Source organism: Salmo trutta, chromosome 27, assembly GCF_901001165.1.
Source record: "Salmo trutta chromosome 27, fSalTru1.1, whole genome shotgun sequence".
NCBI classification, from domain to species: Eukaryota; Metazoa; Chordata; class Actinopteri; order Salmoniformes; family Salmonidae; genus Salmo; species Salmo trutta.
The window spans coordinates 13,470,138-13,490,860 of record NC_042983.1 but is presented as its reverse complement, the minus strand read 5'-3'; the positions used below and the strand labels follow the sequence as shown (position 1 = coordinate 13,490,860).

The 20,723-nt window shown below is 44.8% G+C and overlaps 2 protein-coding genes across 5 annotated transcripts; both read right to left on the bottom strand.

The window, feature by feature from the left end:
- Window positions 1-494: 494 nt before the first annotated feature.
- LOC115164339 (ctenidin-3) lies at window positions 495-4,356 on the bottom strand. The gene is made up of 2 exons (XM_029716732.1): window positions 4,080-4,356; window positions 495-2,211 (listed from the first exon to the last, which is right to left on the bottom strand). The coding sequence occupies exon 2, from the start codon at window positions 2,206-2,208 to the stop codon at window positions 1,627-1,629; it is 582 nt and encodes a 193-aa protein (XP_029572592.1). The 5' UTR covers window positions 2,209-2,211; window positions 4,080-4,356; the 3' UTR covers window positions 495-1,626.
- Window positions 4,357-4,745: 389 nt separating this feature from the next.
- LOC115164338 (ras association domain-containing protein 2) lies at window positions 4,746-20,263 on the bottom strand. Of its 4 annotated transcripts, none has more exons than XM_029716731.1 (11): window positions 19,977-20,263; window positions 11,877-11,920; window positions 10,333-10,406; window positions 10,090-10,165; window positions 9,577-9,728; window positions 8,491-8,585; window positions 8,161-8,303; window positions 7,802-7,955; window positions 7,416-7,537; window positions 6,832-6,929; window positions 4,746-6,602 (listed from the first exon to the last, which is right to left on the bottom strand). In XM_029716731.1, exons 3-11 carry the CDS (start codon window positions 10,383-10,385, stop codon window positions 6,533-6,535), a joined length of 963 nt encoding a protein of 320 aa, XP_029572591.1. In that variant the 5' UTR covers window positions 10,386-10,406; window positions 11,877-11,920; window positions 19,977-20,263; the 3' UTR covers window positions 4,746-6,532. The 4 variants fall into 4 exon arrangements, with proteins under 4 accessions (XP_029572591.1, XP_029572587.1, XP_029572588.1 ...); XM_029716727.1 differs by having other exon boundaries at window positions 11,772-11,920; window positions 19,977-20,262; XM_029716728.1 differs by lacking the exon at window positions 11,877-11,920 and adding an exon at window positions 11,772-11,824 and having other exon boundaries at window positions 19,977-20,262.
- Window positions 20,264-20,723: the final 460 nt, after the last annotated feature.

Here is a 20,723-nt window from a genome sequence, read left to right as displayed (position 1 = left end):
ACAGTAATAGGATTGATCTCACGGTGTTTGGTCATAGGACATCCTATTTATTATTGACTGCTGACCAACATACCTGGCGCATGTCAACATGTGTGTCACAACAATAGCATTACAATGATCTGGGCTAATGATCTGGGCTAATGATCTGGGCTAAGATTAAAACCATTTACCATAGCTATGAATACCTCCACTGTGTGAGTCAGGTTCCTAATCTTAATTTGAATTGAGATCCACTTCAATGAATGGCCTATATACAGCCATTCACAAATTCCCAATAACAGATTTCATTCTAGAATCCAATCTGTCTACTAGAACTATGCTCGATTGACTGGTGATTGTTGCACAGGTACTGAAGTGACTTTACATGTTTTGTCTGGCCTCAAAATCTAAATATTACTACTATCTGAACTGTCACATTCTCATTTCATGATCTAATGATAGTTATGCTTTTTACACAGTCTGATTATGGTCAATATCATGAATGGATACACGCATCTCTGTCTCCCATGTTTTTATTGGAGTAACCCCACAGGAAAACTACATCAGATTCATCAAATGACACCAATACAGAACATGGAACTAGTTATTGTGTTTAATACTTAAGCAAGAAGGCACAAAAGGGTATGGCAGACAACCAATATACCACGGCTAAGGGCAGTTTTGGAGTGCCTGGATACAGCCCTTTGGTATATTGGCCATATTCCACAAACCCTGAGGTGCCTTATTGCTATTATAAACTGGTTACCAACGTAATTAGACCAGTAAAAAGTATTTTTTTGTCATACCTGTGGTATGATATACCACGGCTTTCAGCCAATCAGCATTCAGGGCTCGAACCACCTGGTTCATAATGGTGTTTATACACTCCACTCACCCAAAATCACATCCTATTCAATAAAGTAAGAAAAGTAATGGACACATAATATAATTAATAGAATAGTATAATATACAGCATTTACAAATCCACATCCAAAAGCTGCCAGTATTCTACCAAGGGTTGAAATCAGTGAAACATGAGTTATAGCGTGAGTCTTTCAAGTAAACTGTTACCGCAGCATGGCAATATTAAACTGTTGATAACAACCATGGTAAAGAGAAGTAAATATGTACTACTGCTTTATGGAGGTAGTGAGTGCTCGACCGGAAGGTAATCTAACACACACCAGATATTTTATGTTATGTAACGTCTCATGAAAAGAAAAGTGTAAGCAGTTGACACATCAGAGTCTTTCTGCATCAGGGATCTATACAGGAAGTGTATTTGCTCCACTACACCTGTGAGTCAGAACAGATGGAATCACAAACTGTAATCTCATTGTCAACATAGTCAGCAACTCAATGCCTTGGTCAGGGATCTTGGTCAGGGTCTCAAGAGTCTTTATATACATATTTTAACCTTTATTTAACTAGGCAAGTCAGATAAGAACACATTTTTATTTTCAATGACACCCTAGGAACAGTGGGTTAACTGCCTTGTTCAGGGGCAGAACAACAGATTTGAACCTTGTCAGCTCGGGGATTCGAACTTGCAACCCAACGCTCTAACCACTAGGCTACCCTGCCGCCCCATATGGTCTTGGTCTGGAGAGCTTTAGTCGTGACTCCATCCAAATCTTCACGCCATCTCTACATCACTCCCACCCAGTGCCCCATCACCAATGACATTAGCGACCCAATGATGACGATGATGCTGTTATAGATGGGCCCACTGGATGCTCCATAGTAGTATCCCATATCCCCAGAGCCCTCTGGACCTTCATAGCCACCAGGCCTGGGGCCATACCCTCCAGCTCTGGGGTACCCCCCATAGCCTCCTCCATAGCCTCCTCCATAGCCTCCATAACCACCTCCATAACCTCCTCCATACCCCCCATATCCTCCTCCGTAGCCAGGACGACTCAACGCACTACCCAGCATTGCTCCCCCCACGGCACCAGCAGCAGCAGCCCCTGCCATCTTCCCCGCACTGGAGCCGCCACTCTGGGCAGGCATTGGTCGGTATGCCTGTCCACTCGAGGATGGCATTGGGCGGTATCCCGTGCCTCCACCTTGACGAGGGTAACCTCCACCTCCACGGCTACTACCGCCCCACCCCCCACTACGACCGAAGCCCCCACCACGACGAGCCTCTGAGGTGGGGCAGACGGTTGCTAGGAGCAACAGGCAGGTTGCCACAGTGAGAAGTCTCCGTTGGCCAACCATCCTCATTCTCTGTGAAAACAAGATCATGAACGGTTTGTGATTGATGAGAATATCCCACATTTCCACACTAGCGCTGGGTCATAATCAAGACAAGAACAAGACATGATCATGACTGTGTGTGCATGAAGTGGGATAACCCTACGAGCTAATCCAGTGTCAGTTAGGATTTAAACCACCTGTGGGTTAACTGGGTTGATTGACAAGGGAAAGCTGATCCAGATCTGTGTTTAGTGTCAGCTGCCAGCCTTAAGACCCACACAGTGATGTAATGCCTGCATTCATCAGCAAGTCTGGACAGTCTGTCCAGTGATTAGTACAGTGGAACATAACATACATACACACACACACACACACACACACGTTTGAGTATGGTAGAACACAACGTACACACACACTAACGTTTTCGTCACTGCAGGCTTTGAGAATGTGCTAAGTAAAGGTTATTTTTACGCTAGAGACAAATTAAGAGCAGGGCAGAGCGAGCTGCGGCTGCTAATCCAGCTTTGACAGAAGAGTGTTACATGAGCTGTGAGAAGTCAACACACAATAGCATAGATAAGATCTAACAACTCAACATAGGATTTAAGTCTTCAGTGGATTGACAAGTCAGTATATAAACTCAGGTTGGTACGAACTCTGGTTCTAGTCTAGTATGAAAAACAACGAGAGGATTGAAGGGAGAGTTTCTACTGTCAACATTTTTTCTCTTAAACCTTTTTTGATGCGAGTTGACAATAGTCCTTGTCAATCCCCTTTTTTGTGTTTCAAAACCCAAGAGATAAATGTTCTACTTGGTCAGGAGATGACCACTAGACCAATGCCATAACAGATTAACTTCACAAGTACCATGTTACTACATCTCAATAATGGTCATATGGTTTTTACCTCCATAATCTCTCTCCTTTCTCTACCTCTCATCTCTCTCCTCTGTCTCTCTTACTCAGACCTCTTTACGACTAATCTGTCCTCCCTAATATTGTTTGTCTGTCCTCCTCTCTCCCCATCATCATCACACAGCATTACAGTGTAATCTGTGTCCTTGGCTCCAAGGCTATCCTTACCCCTTAGCCTTTTGTCTGTAGAATAATCCAACACAGTAGCGTTCCAGTTTCCAAGATTACCTACATTAGAGATCAGTGGAGGCTGGTGAGAAGGGCTATAGGAGGATGGGCTCATTGTAATGGCTGGGATGGAATTAATGGAACAGTATCAAACACATCAAACATATAGAAACCACATGTTTAACGCCATTCCATGAATCCCACTCCAGCCATTACAACGACCCCATCCTCCTATAGCTCCACCCACCAGCCTCCACTGGTAAATATTATTTCAGAAAACGGAGAGTTCTATAACTTCCCTCCTGGTTCATTCAGAAAACAGAGTTCTAGAAAGTTGTAAATGTAATCCTTGTTCATTCAAAAAAAGAGAGAATTCTAATCTAAAATATTGCTCATACTTCACACTCTTTGAATGAGTTTGGACGGATGTTAATAGTTTGTCTTTAGCCTCTTAATGATCCAATTCTGATTGTTTACTAACTTGATCTGGGCAGCTCTACATAGATTTTGGTAACTGTTTAGGCATGGTGTAAATATCTATGTAAAACTCTTTAGACAAACATTTGACCACTATAGAATGAGTTATACAGGTGACAATACAACTGGGTCAAACATTGGCAAATAACACTAATGACACACGTGATGTACCTGCATTAATGCATCTTGGTATTTGTATTTTAGAAATCCCAGATAACAGTTACAGTATGCTACATCATCAATAACACAGACTTAAATATCTTTACAAATGATAGAATGATAATTGAATGTACATTTGACTGCAAAGCTAAAAGCAGTTGTGAGAGTTGAAACTCTTACCTGTAGAAGTTGACAAAGAGCTGAGGAATATCACAGATGGGTCAGAGGATGTCCGTTGCTTGTTCTGTTGTCCTTTTGGCTCTCTCCTTTGTGTGTGTGATCGTCAGCGATTCCTGTGACTGTCTGGGAGAGAGAGTGTGTGGGACGGGTCTCTTCAACCTCCAAATGGTCTCAGCCAGGTAGAGAGGGGATCTATCTCTGACCTCCTCATTGGCTGAGCAGGATAAACAATGATGCTCATCCCTGCTAACACTGTAGTTACAGTAAGCCCCTGCCCCAACAACACAGAAATACCTGCAAACTTAGCTGTACACTTAGCCATAGATAACCTGTGTGTGTGTGTGTCTCAGCCCCTAACCCACCAACGGAGTAGAAACTCAAAACGACCTGTGTGTGTGTGTGTGTGTGTGTGTTTAGCCTGCTGTTACTGTAAGCCTCCTAGCCTACCAAAAGAGACAGCAATAATACAGAGTAATATCATACAGCTTAGTTTTAACAAGTATAATACAACCAAGATAACATGGTTTCTACCCACAGACCCAAAAAGGCTAGACAGTACAGACCAAATAATCATTATTGTAAAAAGCTACATTTCTAAATAGTGGCATGTGCCTTTGAAGAGAGTTTCCCCAAAGGAGCGCTCAGTCAGAAAGTCAGAATGCAACATTAAAACAGCTAAAGAATTTTATTATGAAATAAATGTCAGTCTTGAAAGAGCCATAGACATTGAAAGGACAGACATACATGCACACAAGCGCGCACACACACACGCTCGCTCACACACAATATACAGAAACCTTTTAAAAGCTGAGGGTAGATATAGGTGTAATACAATTGTTGTACCACATCTCAAAGTACTGTATACAGTCATACACACGCACACAGTCACACAGATCAATATCTACCAGGAAAGTAAGTACTGCTTCAGAAATGTGCGTGCGCACACACACACAAACACAACCTAACACACACATACAAAACATTCCCTCGTTTGAGCTATTGTAGTTGTTTCATCATGTGGGGCGGCAGCGTAGCCTAGTGGTTAGAGTGTTGGACTAATAACCGAAAGGTTGCAAGTTCAAGTCCCCGAGCTGACAAGGTACAAATCTGTTGTTCTCCCCATGAACAAGGCAGTTAACCCACTGTTCCTAGGCCATCATTGAAAATAATATTTTTTTCTTAACTGACTTGCCTAGTTAAATAAAAGGTAAAAAATAAATGTACATAATTCACAATCTTAAGGAACTCTGGTCCTCTCTATGTTTTGTGCTTCAGTCTCCAGGTATGCTAGTAGAGCAGACACACAGGTCATATCCCACTACACTATACTATGTGATTATGGGGTGGCAGGTAGCCTAGTGGTTAGAGCATTGGGCCAGTAACTGAAAGGTTGCTCGATCAAATCCCCGAGCTGACAAGGTAAAAATCTGTCATTCTACCCCAGAACAAGGCAGTTAACCCACCGTTCCCTGGTAGGCCGTCATTGTAAATAATAATTTGTTTTTAACTAACTTGCCTAGTTAAATAAAGGTAAGAAAAAATAACAGACAGGTAGCAGAAATACATGTTTTTGTCCCCCACTACAACTGGTCAGGAGACAGTTTTAGATGAACTGGGGCAAGAACAGTCATGAAGTTACATTACAGTTCCTGCCTCTGTAGAGCTGATCATGGAGATAGTACTGTACCACACTTGTGTGACAGGCATGTTTCAACACCACATACTGTCACCGGACAGGAGTCATTCAACCCCCCTACCGACCGACTGGGTGGGTGAGAATCTCATCTAGCGTGGGATGCCACTCTTGAGTCTTAAGGCAAGTTCTGGTTTGGAGAGGGAGACAATCAGTGATCTGCAGGTGGCAAAACGGGGCTTTGGTCAAAAATAGAAAATACAAATATGCAAGGAGAGAGAGGTAGAGAGAACAATGGAGGGAAAGAGATATATATATAGTTCTATCTAACTCAGTAGAACTAAGAAACTAAGAAAGAGATTTAGATGTGCTTTAGGTTATTTTGCATCTGAGTAGTATAGGACATGGGACAGTCTCAATGCCCCATACAGAGCCACAAGAGACAAATGCCAACCTTTACCTTCATTATTAACCATTATTACTGCTGATATTGATACAGTTAATACGCAGATAGCACGACAGAGAGGCAGGTGTGTCAGAGAGGGATTGGGACAGCAAGGAGGATATGTACCGTTTGTTCATGGTAGGGACGGAGAGAGCAGACATCATGTTTCATAATGACCCCAACCTCAACTGAGGAAGGTACCACACACAACTCAGCTCACACAATTAGTACACTGTCCCTATAGATGTCTTGGAAGAGATTAAAGCGAGGTTGGAATGGATGCCTCTCCTCAGGGTGGTTCATGGCCACCCCTGTTTGGGGTAATGGGACAGCGTCTGGGGTTGGGAGGATCAGGTGGTCCCTCCCTAGACCAGGTCACATACAGGCAGTCCCCTCAGGAAGACAACGCAGCTGCTTCTCAATGATACACCGCAGAAATGTATACCTACAGATAGAGAGAGAGCAAGTGAGAGAGAGAGAGAGAGAGAGCAAGAGAGAGAGAGAGAGAGCAAGAGAGAGAGAGCGAGAGAGAGAGAGAGAGAGAGAGAGAGAGAGAGAGAGAGAGAGAGAGAGAGAGAGAGAGAGAGAGAAGAGAATGAGACATAAATACACAGTACATGACACCATAAACACAGCCATTCAGGGGAGGTAGGTAGATGTTGCCTGCACCTCACCTGCTCCTGAGTTTCTGCACCTCCCGGTCCTCTTCCTCCTTCAGCTTGGTGATGAAACTCTGCAGCACTGGCATCTCAAACTTAATATACTGCGCAACCTGGTTGGGAGGAGGAAGAAATGCAATTACAAACACAGACTTGGCCTGCACCCTCAACTATTACAACGTCACAATACTGTAATAATAACAATTACATAAAGGATGTCATACAGTCATAATAGCGTATTTCAGTTTATGGCCATTGACTTCACACTGTCAAGCCGGTGGCAAGTCATTGTTGAGGACAACTAATTGGCTCGGCTTGCAGACCCTTAAGCTGCTTAACTTAAGTAAATTATGGTTTTGGTTTGACTCTGGACTGTGTTATGGTAAAAGGTCTATTTAAATTCTAGTCTAGTGCATAAATAGCCCACTGCAGGTTATATTGAACTGAGCCCTTTTGTAATAGATAAGGGGACATACAGAATATTCCATTCTGAGGACGTGATTAAGTTTATGCGCACTAAGAAGTGGGGAAGGATTTAGCAGTTACACAGCGGTATGTAGGCCAGGAATGATTGGGCAGTTATACATTAGCAGTCTTACATCATAGGTGACTTCCTCTCCCAGGTCCTGCTCCATCAGGAAGATTCTGCTGACCTGTTCACACGGACCCTGAAGCACACGCAGCACCAGGGGGTAGTCACTGCGCTTCAGCTTTGCACGCTCTGAAAGAAGAAACATTGTCAAACCTTTACTGCATTACAACGGGTGTGCTGAAGTTATGCTAGTAGATCGCCATGCTTTGCCACAGAGCTGCAGCACTCTCATGCACGCGCACACAAACACACACACACAGTTAATAATGCATAGTCTACTCTAGGATAAACACAGACATTGCTCACATGGACCCTGTGAAAGGGAGAAAGTGATTCAGCTTCACACTCTGTGACAGACACACAACCACACAACACAACACCGCACTCACTCACCCCCGCTGGTGTGTACAAGGTACAGTGCAAAGTCATCTGGGCTGTTCTCAATCTTGAACTTGTTAAGTAGCACTCGTAGCACCTGGGGCGTGGTCATACAACTGTTGATCCGCACGTTAGTCACTGAACCATACGCTGGAGTGAAGACTGCAGTCTGAAGGGGCGATGGGGGCAGCACAATTATGAGAAGGGGAGAGGAATGAGAGAGAGAGAGAGAGAGAGAGAGAGAGAGAGAGAGAGAGAGAGAGAGAGAAAATGAGTTTATTTGTGGTATTATGTTGTCGTTGTAGTAGTGTGTAGCTGCAGTATTATGGTGTGTGTGTGTGTGTGTGTGTGTGTGTGTGTGTGTGCATGGGTACCTTGTAATTGTAGAAGTGTCCATTGATGGAGAAACGGTGTCGTCGTATCCTCCTCTGGTCGCTAGGCGACCGGCGCTGGGCCTTCCTCAGAAACCCGGCATCGCTCTTCGTCCTCAGCAGCTGGGCGGAGCGCTCATATTCCTCTGTCCAACCAGAGCATAGAGATAGGAGAAAGGGGAGGAGTCAGACAATCACGTTCCTAAGAATGTCACAGAATGTTCTAAAAATTGATTGTGTTGAACAGACACGGCTATCTAATGTAGGATAAATAACTGAGTTATCCATAATAACATGCTGAAGGTTTTCAGACTAGTCTTCTATAAGACCCACCTTCTTCCTCATCCGCCTTCACAATACTGTCCTCTGATTGGCTCTCGTGCTCTGTCACTTCTATGTTGGGCAGGGTCTGCTGGGTACCTTCATTGCTATTGACATAGAGAAAACATGAATATTCCCATATTTAATAGCTTGACATTATTTATGACACATTATCTTCTCTTCAAAGTTGTTCTACATCAAAGTGTAAATGAGACAGGTAGAGGAACAGTGAAATATGGTCTCTATGTAATCATTAGTGCCGGCCACTTATCTAGCATTTATTCACATGACTTATATAAAATATTTCAGTTCAAATCAAATTTTATTTGTGTGTTTAGCAGATGCTATTGCGGGTGTAGCGAAGTGCTTGTAGGAAGTTGTTGTGTATATTACATTAGTTTTATTTAATTACTTTATTATTATTACTATAGAGCTGCCGCCTATCCTGTCTGACAAAATCCCTATTTTACTAGTTCTTCAAAGTAAATAAGGTATACTTTTACGACTGCTGAATACCAACTACCAATCACTTAGATCACTTCGATTTTCAGGTAGAGATACCTCGCGAACAACTGCTCTCTATCCTTCTTGATTGTGCATTCTTCTGTCTCTTATGTACAGTAGCAGGCATAAAAGAAACAAACCTGAGGCACGCAATGGATTATGGTCATTCTAGTTAATTAGCAGGTTATCTGTGCTAAACTACTCAGAATTTTGGTCTGTTGGAAACTACAACTCCCTACTACATCGCACAGTTCAGGCTGGATCTGATTTATCTCTAGAGAAACTGCAATGTGCACATTGAGATCACAGAAAAAAAAACGAAATGGAATTCAAATAACAGAAAGGTTAGTTCATCTCTCAGCACTACTGACCAGAGACAATATGTGTGGTCAAAGTAAACTAAAAACCCTATATTTAGGTTGACGTAACCCATCCTGGTTAAAATAAAGAGATATCAATATGGCCATGGTATCAGGACATACTGTAATAACAAACAGATACACCCTTGGTAAAAACATAGACCTTTTATACACACAGTATGTAGTACGTTTCTATATGTTGCCTTGGTATGGTAACCAGAGCATCACTCCCTACCTCTGATTATCCAGGGCACAGCCGGAGTGCCAGGATGTAGACGAGGGAGGAGGTCTGATTCGCTCGTGATCGTCCTGCATCTGCAATCTGATAGGTCGACGCAGGCCCCAGGAGATATTCAGCAAACCCTCCACGATCAGCTCCCCTTCCTCCTGTAGAGACAGAGTTACCGTAATCAATAAACACACACACACACACACACACACACACACACACACACACACACACACACACACACACACACACACACACACACACACACACACACACACACACACACACACACACACACACACACACACACACAGTTATTACCCCTTTGGGGTAGGGTGAATTATTGAACAGAGTCAGTTTGGGGTAAATTATAGAGCAAAGTAATGAGAGAGGATGGATGAGAGAGAGAAAGAAAATAAGGAAGAGAAAGACTATAAATGCAATGAAGAGGTGAAATAGGAGGGTGCAGCTATCAGACAATTCTCTTACTCTCATTCACTTGCACCAACACAAACGCACCTCTCTGTGTCTCAACTGCAGGTTATGTCCTTCATAATAGAGGTTGTAGGTTTTGAGATGGGACAGGACTGTTGCCCTGAAGACAGAAACACAACATTCTTCACAACAATTTATTACTTTACACACATTTTAATATTATACTTTTTGTTATTACTACACACATTTGAACACACTGTGTGTGTGTGTGTGTGTGTGTGTGTGTGTGTGTGTGTGTGTGTGTGTGTGTGTGTGTGTGTGGCATACTTGCTGATGAACTTGTTGTCTCCAATCTGAACCCCATCCTGCATGTTATCCATTCTCAGTCAGCATGAGAGGAGCTAGAGAGAGAGAGTGTGAGAGAGAGAAAGACAGAAATTGTGATCAGATGCTTTTAAACATTAATGTGGATAGATGCTGAAGAACAATAGATAGACACTGAAGTTAAAGCTTGGTCGCAAATGGGTCTTCCAAATGGACAATGACCCCAAGCATACTTCCAAAGTTGTGGCAAAATGGCTTAAGGACAACAAAGTCAAGGTATTGTAGTGGCCATCACAAAGCCCTGACCTCAATCCTATAGAAAATGTGTGGGCAGAACTGAAAAAGTGTGTGAGCAAGGAGGCCTACAAACCTGACTCAGTTACACCAGCTCTGTCAGGAGGAATGGGCCAAAATTCCCCCCACTTATTGTGGGAAGCTTGTGGAAGGCTACCCGAAACGTTTGACCCAAGTTAAACAATTGAAAGGCAATGCTACTAAATACTAATTGAGTGTACATTTACATTTACATTTAAGTCATTTAGCAGACGCTCTTATCCAGAGCGACTTACAGAGTGTATGTAAACTTCTGACCCACTGGCAATGTGATGAAATACATAAAAGCTGAAATAAATTGTTCTCTCTACTACTATGCTGACATTTCACATTCTTCAAATAAAGTGGTCATCCTAACTGACCTAAGACAGGGAATTTTTACTAGGATTAAATGTCAGGAATTGTGAAAAACTGAGTTTAAATGTACTTGGCTAAGGAGTATGTAAACTTCCGACTTCTTCTGTAGCTAGTTAGATGCATCTTTTAGCCAGCCAGTTTGTATGCAGGGTTAATGTTGTTCTCTCTGCTATGGCAGCTCAGACCCATGTGATATGGGTCTGTGAGTTTTTATGGGTCCTCTTCCTGGTGTGACTCGACAAACTGTCTCTGTGACACAAGTCTCTGTCAGTGTGAGATGGAGGACACAATCTCTCTTCCTCTTTTCCATCTGTCTAAAACACACCACACACAGAAAACCACTAGCACACACGGAAGCTTCCATGGTGACCATCACACACGCACACAAACAGATGTTGGACTTTAATTTAACATGGAATGCTGCCAGCAACCTCACGTTTCCTTCCTGCCCAGCTGAAATGGTGAGTGTGTGTTAGGGGGCAGCACAGAAGCATCCAGATGGACAAGAACAGGTGCATGAACCATTTCAGTTGCACACACAGTGTCTCAGCCTTGTCCCAGGTACCAGCAAGCTAAATTCCTCCTCCTTGAAAGACCTCTTAAATCCCTGCCATTAGCACATACACTCTAACACACACTCTTATGCTACCCAGTGTATCTTGCTACAACTACTGTGGCAGGCTACCTCACTATTTCATTGCTGAAATAGTGTGTGTTTGTGTGCGTGTGTAGAAGGCCGCTGTGTGGCTTACCGTGCTAAGATCTGTATGATCCTGGTAGGCCAGGAAAGAGAGAGATCCGCTAGCTGCACAAACACACAGTAAGTTAGTCCTCAGGGTCCAGTCAGAGGAGTTTACCTGAAGACGGCCCGGCTGGACCCAATGAAGCTACTGTGTCCTTTCTGTGGAGGAGAGAGAGAGTTCAGCACCAAGCGTGGCTCTTCAGAGTCTGTCTTAGTGGCTGTGTACCCAGGGTAGATGACCCAGGGCCTCAGTCTAAGGCTTCAGTGTGTTTGTAAGGGAGAGGGGAGAGGCGATGGAGAGAGCACCAGAGAGTGGTGGTTGAAGGGGCTGGTTAAAAGGAAGCGCTCCCCATCCGCTAATCTCTTCCTCCTTCAGAGCCTCAGTCACGGCGGAAACTGACGCTGCCGCTCTGACATGAGAGAGACTTCCTCAATTGAAACTACAGACATGAAATATGATATCGCTCGCTCGCTCACATACATACACACACGCGCGCACAAAGAAAGGCACCAACACACACGCACACAGCTTTTCTCTGAAAGGCTCACACGTACCCCCGTATACAGACCGAGAGGTATTGAGAGGTATGAAGCAACAGACAACAACCACACCCACAGTCTACCTCAGGTGTCCAGCCAACGCCTCACAACCATAAACACATGAAATGATCGTGACCATATGAAAAATGGAATACCAATCAACCCACACACCATGCAGCGTTATCAATATTTCAGCACCTACATTAGGCCCTGTCAGGCACCACCGAACAACACAATAGGAGACATTAGCCTTTAAAGGTCCAATGCTGCTACTTTTATCTCAATATCAAGTCAAGGGGTGTGAATACTTTCTGAAGGCACATTTTTGACTGCACTGGGCATTTAATACCAAGACCAGGGATGGGTGGCTGTGGCTCAGTCCTTGAGGGCGGAAGTATGCTGGTCCAAGCCAAAGGTCCTAGGAATATAGGACCCACTACTGGTATGTTGTTTAAGACTGGACTGTGGCCCAAGAAACCTCTAAAAGGCTTTGGAGTTTAAGACTGGACATGTGGGAACCCCTGGTCTAGCCTGGCAGTTCTACATCAATAATGCAACCTAGATCTAAAATCTTGCGTAACTGCATAAGCTACTTTATGTTACGTACATCTGTCCACCAGAGATGAATAATGATGTGTCTACACTGGCACACTACTTATGATCTGTCTCAATTGAGTCTTTCTGCTGCTTGCAGAAAACGTACCATGCCTGTTGTTTTGGGGGGAAACGACCGTCCGTATCAAAAAACAGACAAATTGACCCAACATTGACCCAGGCTAGCTCAGCCCATGGCTCTGTGTTCTGTTACTGTGTTCTATTCTGCATTCCAGCTGGGATGATGGATTTTGGGATAATGTGCTCTGTTCTATCTGGATGGGGCTCCAAAAATAGTCCCCCGGTCTTCCCCTCCCTCCGCATTCTCTTGAATCCTTCTCTACAACAACCACAGCAGCCAAGCCTGTCTCTCTCTCTCCTCCACCCTTTACCAACCACAGCAGCCAAGTCAGTATACCTCTCCTCCTCCACCCCTTACCAACCACAGCAGCCAAGCCTGTCTCTCACTAGTCTAAGCATTGCTCTCTCTTCCTCCCTCTTTCCGGACAATTATAGTGCCTTCAGAAAGTATTCACACCCCTTGACTTTTTCCACATTTTGTTATGTTACAGCCTGAATTTAAAATGTATTAAATGTAGATGTTGTGTTGCTGATCTACACACAATACCACATAATGTCAAAGTGGAATTATATTTTAGAAATTTTTACAAATGAATTACAAATAAAAAGCTGAAACGTCTTGAGTCAATAAGTATTCAACCCCTTTGTTATGGCAAGCCTTAATAAGTTAAAACATTTATGGCTTGGGGGCAGTATTTTGACGTCTGGATGAGAAGTGTACCCAAAGTAAACTGCCTGTTACTCAGGCCCAGAAGCTAAAATAATGTATGTGAGTATAACAGAACTGATATGGCAGGTGAAAACCTGAGGAAAATCCATCCAGGAAGTGGGATTTTTTTGATGTGGGTATTTTCAATTGAATGCCTAATGGGTTAGGACCCAGATTGTAGTTCCTATGGCCTCCACTAGATGACAATAATCTTTAGACATTGTTTCAGGCTTGTTTTCTGAAAAATGAAGTTGTTTTTCCTTTCTATTGAATACGCTATTGTCCGATTGAAATATTATCGATTATTTAGACAATTGACAACCTGACGATTAATTAATTATAAACATCCATCATTTGACATGTTTCGACGAACTTTACCGGTACTATTAGGATCTATTCGTCTGCATGTTTTTTGTTTTTACCCCTTTTTTTCTCCCCAATTTCGGGGTATCCAATTAGTTACAGTCTTGTCTCATCGCTGCAACTCCCGTACGGACTCGGGAGAGGTGAAGGTCGAGAGCCATGCGTCCCCCGAAACACAACCCAACCTAGCTGCACTGCTTCTTGACACAACGCACATCCAACCCGGAAGCCAGCCGCACCAATGTGTCGGAGGAAACACTGTACACCTGGCGACCTGGTCAGCGTGCACTGCGCCCGGCCCGCCACAGGAGTCGCTAGTGCGCGATGCCAGCCAAACCCTCCCTAACCCGGACGACGCTGGGCCAAGTGCGTGTTGTCCAATGGACCTCCCGGTCGCGGCCGGCTGCAACAGAGCCTGGGCTCGAACCCAGAATCTCTGGTGACACAGCTAGCATTGCGATGCAGTGCCTTGGACCACTGTGCCACCTTGGAGGCCTTGTCTGCATGTTTTGACCGCCTTTGAGGCAGTGGATTACTGAACAAAACTCGCCAACAAAAACTGAGTTTTTGGCATATAAAGAGGGACTTTATCGAACAAAACAAACATTTATTGTGTAGCTGGGACTCTTGTGACTGCAACCATATGAAGATCTTCAAAGGTAAGTGATTAATTTTATCACTATTTCTGACTTTTGTAATTCCTTTACTTGGTTGTAAAACGTTTGTATGCTTTTGTAAGCGGGGCGCTGTCCTCAGATAATCGCATGGTATGCTTTCGCCGTAAAGCCTTTTTGAAATCTGACAAAGCGGCTGGATTAACAAGAAGTTAATTTGTATAACACTTGTATTTTTTATGAATGTTTATTATGACTATTTATTATTTATTACTATTTATTTATTAATTACACTTTGGATGGTGTATCTATCACGTTTCAAGGTAAGACCCAGATGCAGACAGTGTCAAAGTAACAATGTTTATTACAACAGGCGCAAAGGCACAGGACAGCAGGCAGGCACAAGGTCAGGTCAGGCAGAGGTCGGTGATCCAGAGTAGTGGGGCAAAGGTTCAGGATAGCAGGCAGGCTCAGGTCAGGCAGAGGGGTCAAAGCCGGGAAAAACTAGAAAACAGGAACTAAGACAAGACAGGAGCAAGAGAGAAAATGCTGGCAACAGACAAACAGAGAACACAAGTATAAATACACAGGGGATAACGGGGAAGATGGGCGACACCTGGAGGGGGGTAGAGACAAGCACAAAGACAGGTGAAACAGATCAGGGTGTGACAGTACCCCCCCCCCCCCCCGCTAAAGGGACGCCACAAGGCGTCCTACCTGGGCGCATACCTGGTTGAGCGGGGTGCCGGCGTTGGAACTCAGAGATGAGGCCTGGGTCCAGGAGGTACCTAGCGGAGACCCAGCACCTCTCCTCTGGGCCAAAACCCTCCCAGTCAACCAGGTACTGGAATCCCCTGCCCCGAGGTCGAACCTTCAGGAGACGTCTCACCCTGTATGACGGTTGGCCGTCGATGAGACAGGGGAAGAGGGGTGGGCCTGGAAACAGAAGACAAAGGGCTGTAAGACATGGTTTAATTCTAGACACAGGAAAGGTAGGAAGTATACAGAGGGTACGGGGAAACTGAGGACGAACAGCAGACGCATTAATGATCTTGGAGCGGGGGGTCTTGGCTTCAGCAGGTGTAGCTGCGGGTCTATAGCGGCGTGCCAGCGCATCTGGCTTGACCTTCTTGGATACTGGTCGGTGCTGCGGAGGTCCTTGTACTCCACAGAGCTGGCGGAGAGGATCGGCACAATTTCCAAGCCCCCAGGAAGACGTCCCAGGGTAGGCAGAGCTGATTTCAGGCAATGAGTGTGGCAGGACGGGCTCCAGCCCACAATGGCACCAGTAGCCCAGTCAATAGAGGGATTGTGTCGCTGGAGCCAAGAGAATCCCAATACGACAGGAACCTGCGGAGACTCAACTAGCAGGAATTGGATCGTCTCACTGTGGTTCCGACAATCGTAGGTTGATGGGTGTGGTATGGTGGGTGACCCGGGCCTACAGAGCGCCCGTCCAGCACTCTAACATCCATGGGAATGGAGAGGGGTTGAGTGGGGATGCCCAGCTCGGACGCCAGGGTAACGTCCATAAACCTCACATCGGCCCTTGAGTCGATGAGTATCTGGAGAGACTTGGACTGGTCGCCCCACAGCAGGGTGGCGTGGAGAGGTGGGCAAGTAAGAGGAGAAGAAAAATTATCTTTAAGAACCACCAGAGTACTCACTCCAACGAATGAGCTAGGTCTCTTGAAGGGACAGGTAGATAGAAAATGACCGGCAGTACCGCAATACAGACAACTCGTTGTCATGTCTGCGTACGCGTTCGGCTGGAGACAGCCTAGCCCTGCCGAGCTGCATCGGCTTGGGAAGAGGTGAATCGGCAGTCTTCGGAAGCTCTTGGTGGAACTCGGGTGAGCTCGGACCCTCTCGGGGACGTAGACGCCGGGGACTTCCGGAGTTCATCAGATGCAAGGTGGGATCCCTGAGTGAGCGATTAGGACCGCAATCAGACCTCTTCTCCCTCCTACGTCCCCGTAGCCGACCATCGATCCGGATGGTTAAAGTGACGAGTGAGTTGAGATCTGTCTGTAGTTCCCGGGCTGCAAGCTCGTCCTTTACTTCCACCGATAATCCGTGCAGGAACGTGTCGAAACAGCGCTTCCGGGTTCCAGGCACCCTCCGCTGCTAGGGTGCGGAAATCCACCGCATAGTGTGCCACGCTGAGGGAGTCCTGCCGAAGCTGGAGTAATCTCCGGGCAGCATCTCTCCCGGACAACAGAGCCTCAAACTTTTTTAATCTCCGCCACGAATCCCTCCAGACTGAAGCATACAGTTGACTGTTGTTCCCAAATGGCCGTAGCCCAGGCGAGAGCCCTCCCGGACATCAGCATGACGAGGTACGCTATCTTAGAGTGGTCCGAGGGGAAGGAGGAAGGCTGCAGCTCCATGACGAGGGAACACTGAGCAAGAAACACCCGACAGGTTCCTAACTTTCCATCGAAGCGCTCCGGCAGAGGTAAGCGGGGTTCCTGGGAAACCGGGGTGACGGCGCTACTACCAGCCGGGTTACTGAGGGGCTGGGAGGTTACCGTCGTGGTAGGCTGCCTAGTAGACAACCCACGGAACTGCTCCCGCAATGTGTCCAATGCTTGACCGTGACGTTCGCCACGGCCTGGAACCCCTCCATCAGAGCGCGAAGCAACTCCTCATGCCTACCATTGGTGGCTCCTTGGGAAGAGATGGCATAGCGGAGCTGGTCCTAGTCTGCTGGGTCAGTCATGGCCAGTTCGTACTATCACGTTTCAAGGTAAGTCCCAGATGCAGAACGTGTTGAAGTAACAATGTTTATTACAACAACAGGCAGGCACAGGGTCAGGTCAGGCAGAGGTCAGTAATCCAGAGTAGTGGGGCAAAGGTACAGGACGGCAGGCAGGCTCAGGTCAGGCAGAGGGATCAAAGCTGGGAAAAACTAGAAAACAGGAACTAAGACAAGACAAGAGCAAGGGGGAAATGCTGGTAGGTTCTACGAACAAAACAAACAAACGTTAAGGAATGGGGAGTTTGCTTTCCACCAGACACTGGGAGATTAATTCACCTTTCAGCAGGACAATAACCTAAAACACAAGGCCAAATCTACACTGGAGTTGCTTACCAATAAGACAGTGACTGTTCCTGAGTGGCCAAGTCACAGTTTTGACATAAATCTACTTGAAAATCCCTGAAAACGGTTGTCTAGCAATGATCAACAACCAATTTGACAGAGATTGAATCCAGGTGTGGAAAGCTCTAAGAGACTTGCCCAGAATGACTCACAGCTGTAATTGCTGCCAAGGGTACTTCTACAAAGTATTGACTCAGGGGTGTGAGTACTTACGTAAATTAGATATTTCTGTATTTCATTTTCAATACATTTGCTAAAATGTCTAATAACATGTTTTCACTTTGTCATTATGGGGTATTGTGTGTAGATGTTTGAAAATATATATATTTAATCAATTTTGAATTCAGTCTGTAACACAACAAAATGTGGAATAAGTCAAGGGGTATGAATACTTTCTCAAGGCACTGTATAAATTCTGTGGCTCCGAGTGCTCACGTTCCGTTAATCTAAATGACATTCCAGCCTGGGGTGCAGCAGGTAATTAAGCAGGCTTCAAAGCATACGTCTTCAGCAGCAGCCTTCATAAACATAATACAACGGTCACAAATGAATGACCGTTGTCATTCAAACAAAATCTCTACCGGTCTTTTTTTATGGGGTGCACGTCATAAAAACATTCTAAAAACATGTTTTCACTTTGTCATTATGAGGTATTGTGTGTATACACTTTTTTTTTTTTACCCATTTTGAATTCAGGCTGTAACACAACAAAATGTGGAATAGGTAAAGGGATATGAATACTTTCTGAAAGAAATAAGCTTTATTGGCATGGAAAGCAGGTATAAATATTGGCAAAGCATTAGAGTTTTAGACTGCTTTCTACTCCCTCTTATCTTCCCCCTCCCTCTATCCTATCTCTCGCTCTCTTGCGCTGAACTCCTGGTCTATTGCTTCCTTGTTGTAAAATATATATTCTCATTAGTGCTGTTGTTTCCTCTTTATCTAACTTGTTTTCCTCCATCCCTTTTACCATTCTCTCTCTGACTCCACCCCCCTCCCTCCACCTCCCACAAACTGGCACTAATCCACTGCCATTAAAACTCCTGACCTCAATTTCCTGACTTCTCTCTCTCACACACACACACACACACACACACACACACACACACACACACACACACACACACACACACACACACACTTGTGTTTTGATCTCTTGCCCCGTGCCTCTGTCCTGAACTGCTTTAGCTGAAGGGATGAATGCTGGTCCAAACCTCCAGTTCCGTACTCTTCCTGAATTCCTCCCTCTCAACCCCAACTTTGCTCGCCCACTATTGTTCAAATTGCCATAGCAACCCTAAAAACATCTGATGTCTAACAACCAACTCTATCACACAGTGCCAAAGCTTTTGTGTGTGTGTGTGTGTGTGTGTGTGTGTGTGGGTTTGTAAATAGACAAGATGCCCCTTCAATCTGGCTCACACCATTATGGTGTCATTAGACAGGAAAAGGTGCAACACTCACCATAAAACACTTTGTTTTATTACACAACTTTAAAAGATTGACGTTTCGGCCTTCTTCAGAATCACACCATTATTGTGAAATTGCATATGACCTTAGGAAGCATAATAGTATATTAATCATTTAAGGTACAGGCCAATATTATGAATTCCCTCACAACTTAATGTGGAAAATATGACCACATGCTTGGACATCCACATCTGAGAGGATCAGTCTCTGGGCACTACCACTGGCCAGTGTGTATATATATGTGTGTATATGTGTGTGTGTGTGTGTGTGTGTGTATGAGTTTGTGTGAGAAGAATCTTAAGTAGCCTATCTGATACTGATGTTATGTAATCTGTCCAGACAGACACATAATGTTTTATAGACTAGCCTACTAAACTGTATAGGCAGAGCCCAGATATGGCTTCTAATCGGTTTCATTTCTGTGCAATAACATAATAAAAACTGGAAAAACGTGAATTTGTTTCCCCGCAAAAGTATCATTTGGTACTAATTGCTGTTAGTTGAGGGCTAATAGCATTGCATTATCGATGCAATAACGTTTATCTCCGATTACTTCTAAACTCTTTGTTTACGGATCTAAATTAGTCTCACACGCATTCTTTTTCCAGTCACAATTGCTCTAACTGGCGAAACTATAGCCAATATCTATGCAAATACAAATAACAAAGTGTTTGCCTTGTGAGTTTATCGATCGTTACAGGCATGGCAGACTAATGTCGCTTTAACATATAGCCTACTTACGGACAGAGTTGCTAGATAGTCTGGTGATTTTCAGGACCTCTTCAGGCTTTAGTTGTTAATGTTTATGAACGATCAACTGGGCTTGGTTCTTCTCTGCCACCTGGGTTTCGGGTGGGATACTCGTTAACCGTAAACCGTGCGTCGCTCAGTCTGCTCGTTCCTTGCTCGGTTCGCCCTATCCGGGCATAGGAAACAATCGGTGCATGCACGCACCGGGGCTTGCATGCGTGGCGTCTGCGCGACGAGAGGAGAACCCCATCTGTTGTAGTGGACCTCTGGCACCGTACCCGGTAACCAATCAGTGCACGATCTGCCACAGCTTTGTTCGCGCTGACTGCTCACTCTCTGAATAGGTGAAAAGAATAGGGGGGTGAATCTTGAAAACAATGCAACCCCCAATTCACATGCATAGGGCTGATAGATAACTAGACCCACTGTGCATACACAAGGGATAGGCCTACTTAAAGTGAGAGTTCCAATTTTCATTTTTAAACTGTGTAGGTCAAGTTCAATATTAAAACCATTAGGCTTATAGGTACTTAACCCTTAATACATGTTCATGTGCTTTGACTGATTTCAGGTGATATGTGGGGTTGTATGGCAGTAGCCTAGGCTGTATGTAATCACTCTTATTCTCAACATAGTAGTCAATGTGATGTATTTAAAGTAGGCGCCATTAAGTGGCGTTCTCCTCCGCTGCTCTCTCTTCTCTATGTCCCACTGATCTCTTCAGTAACATCTGCTCTA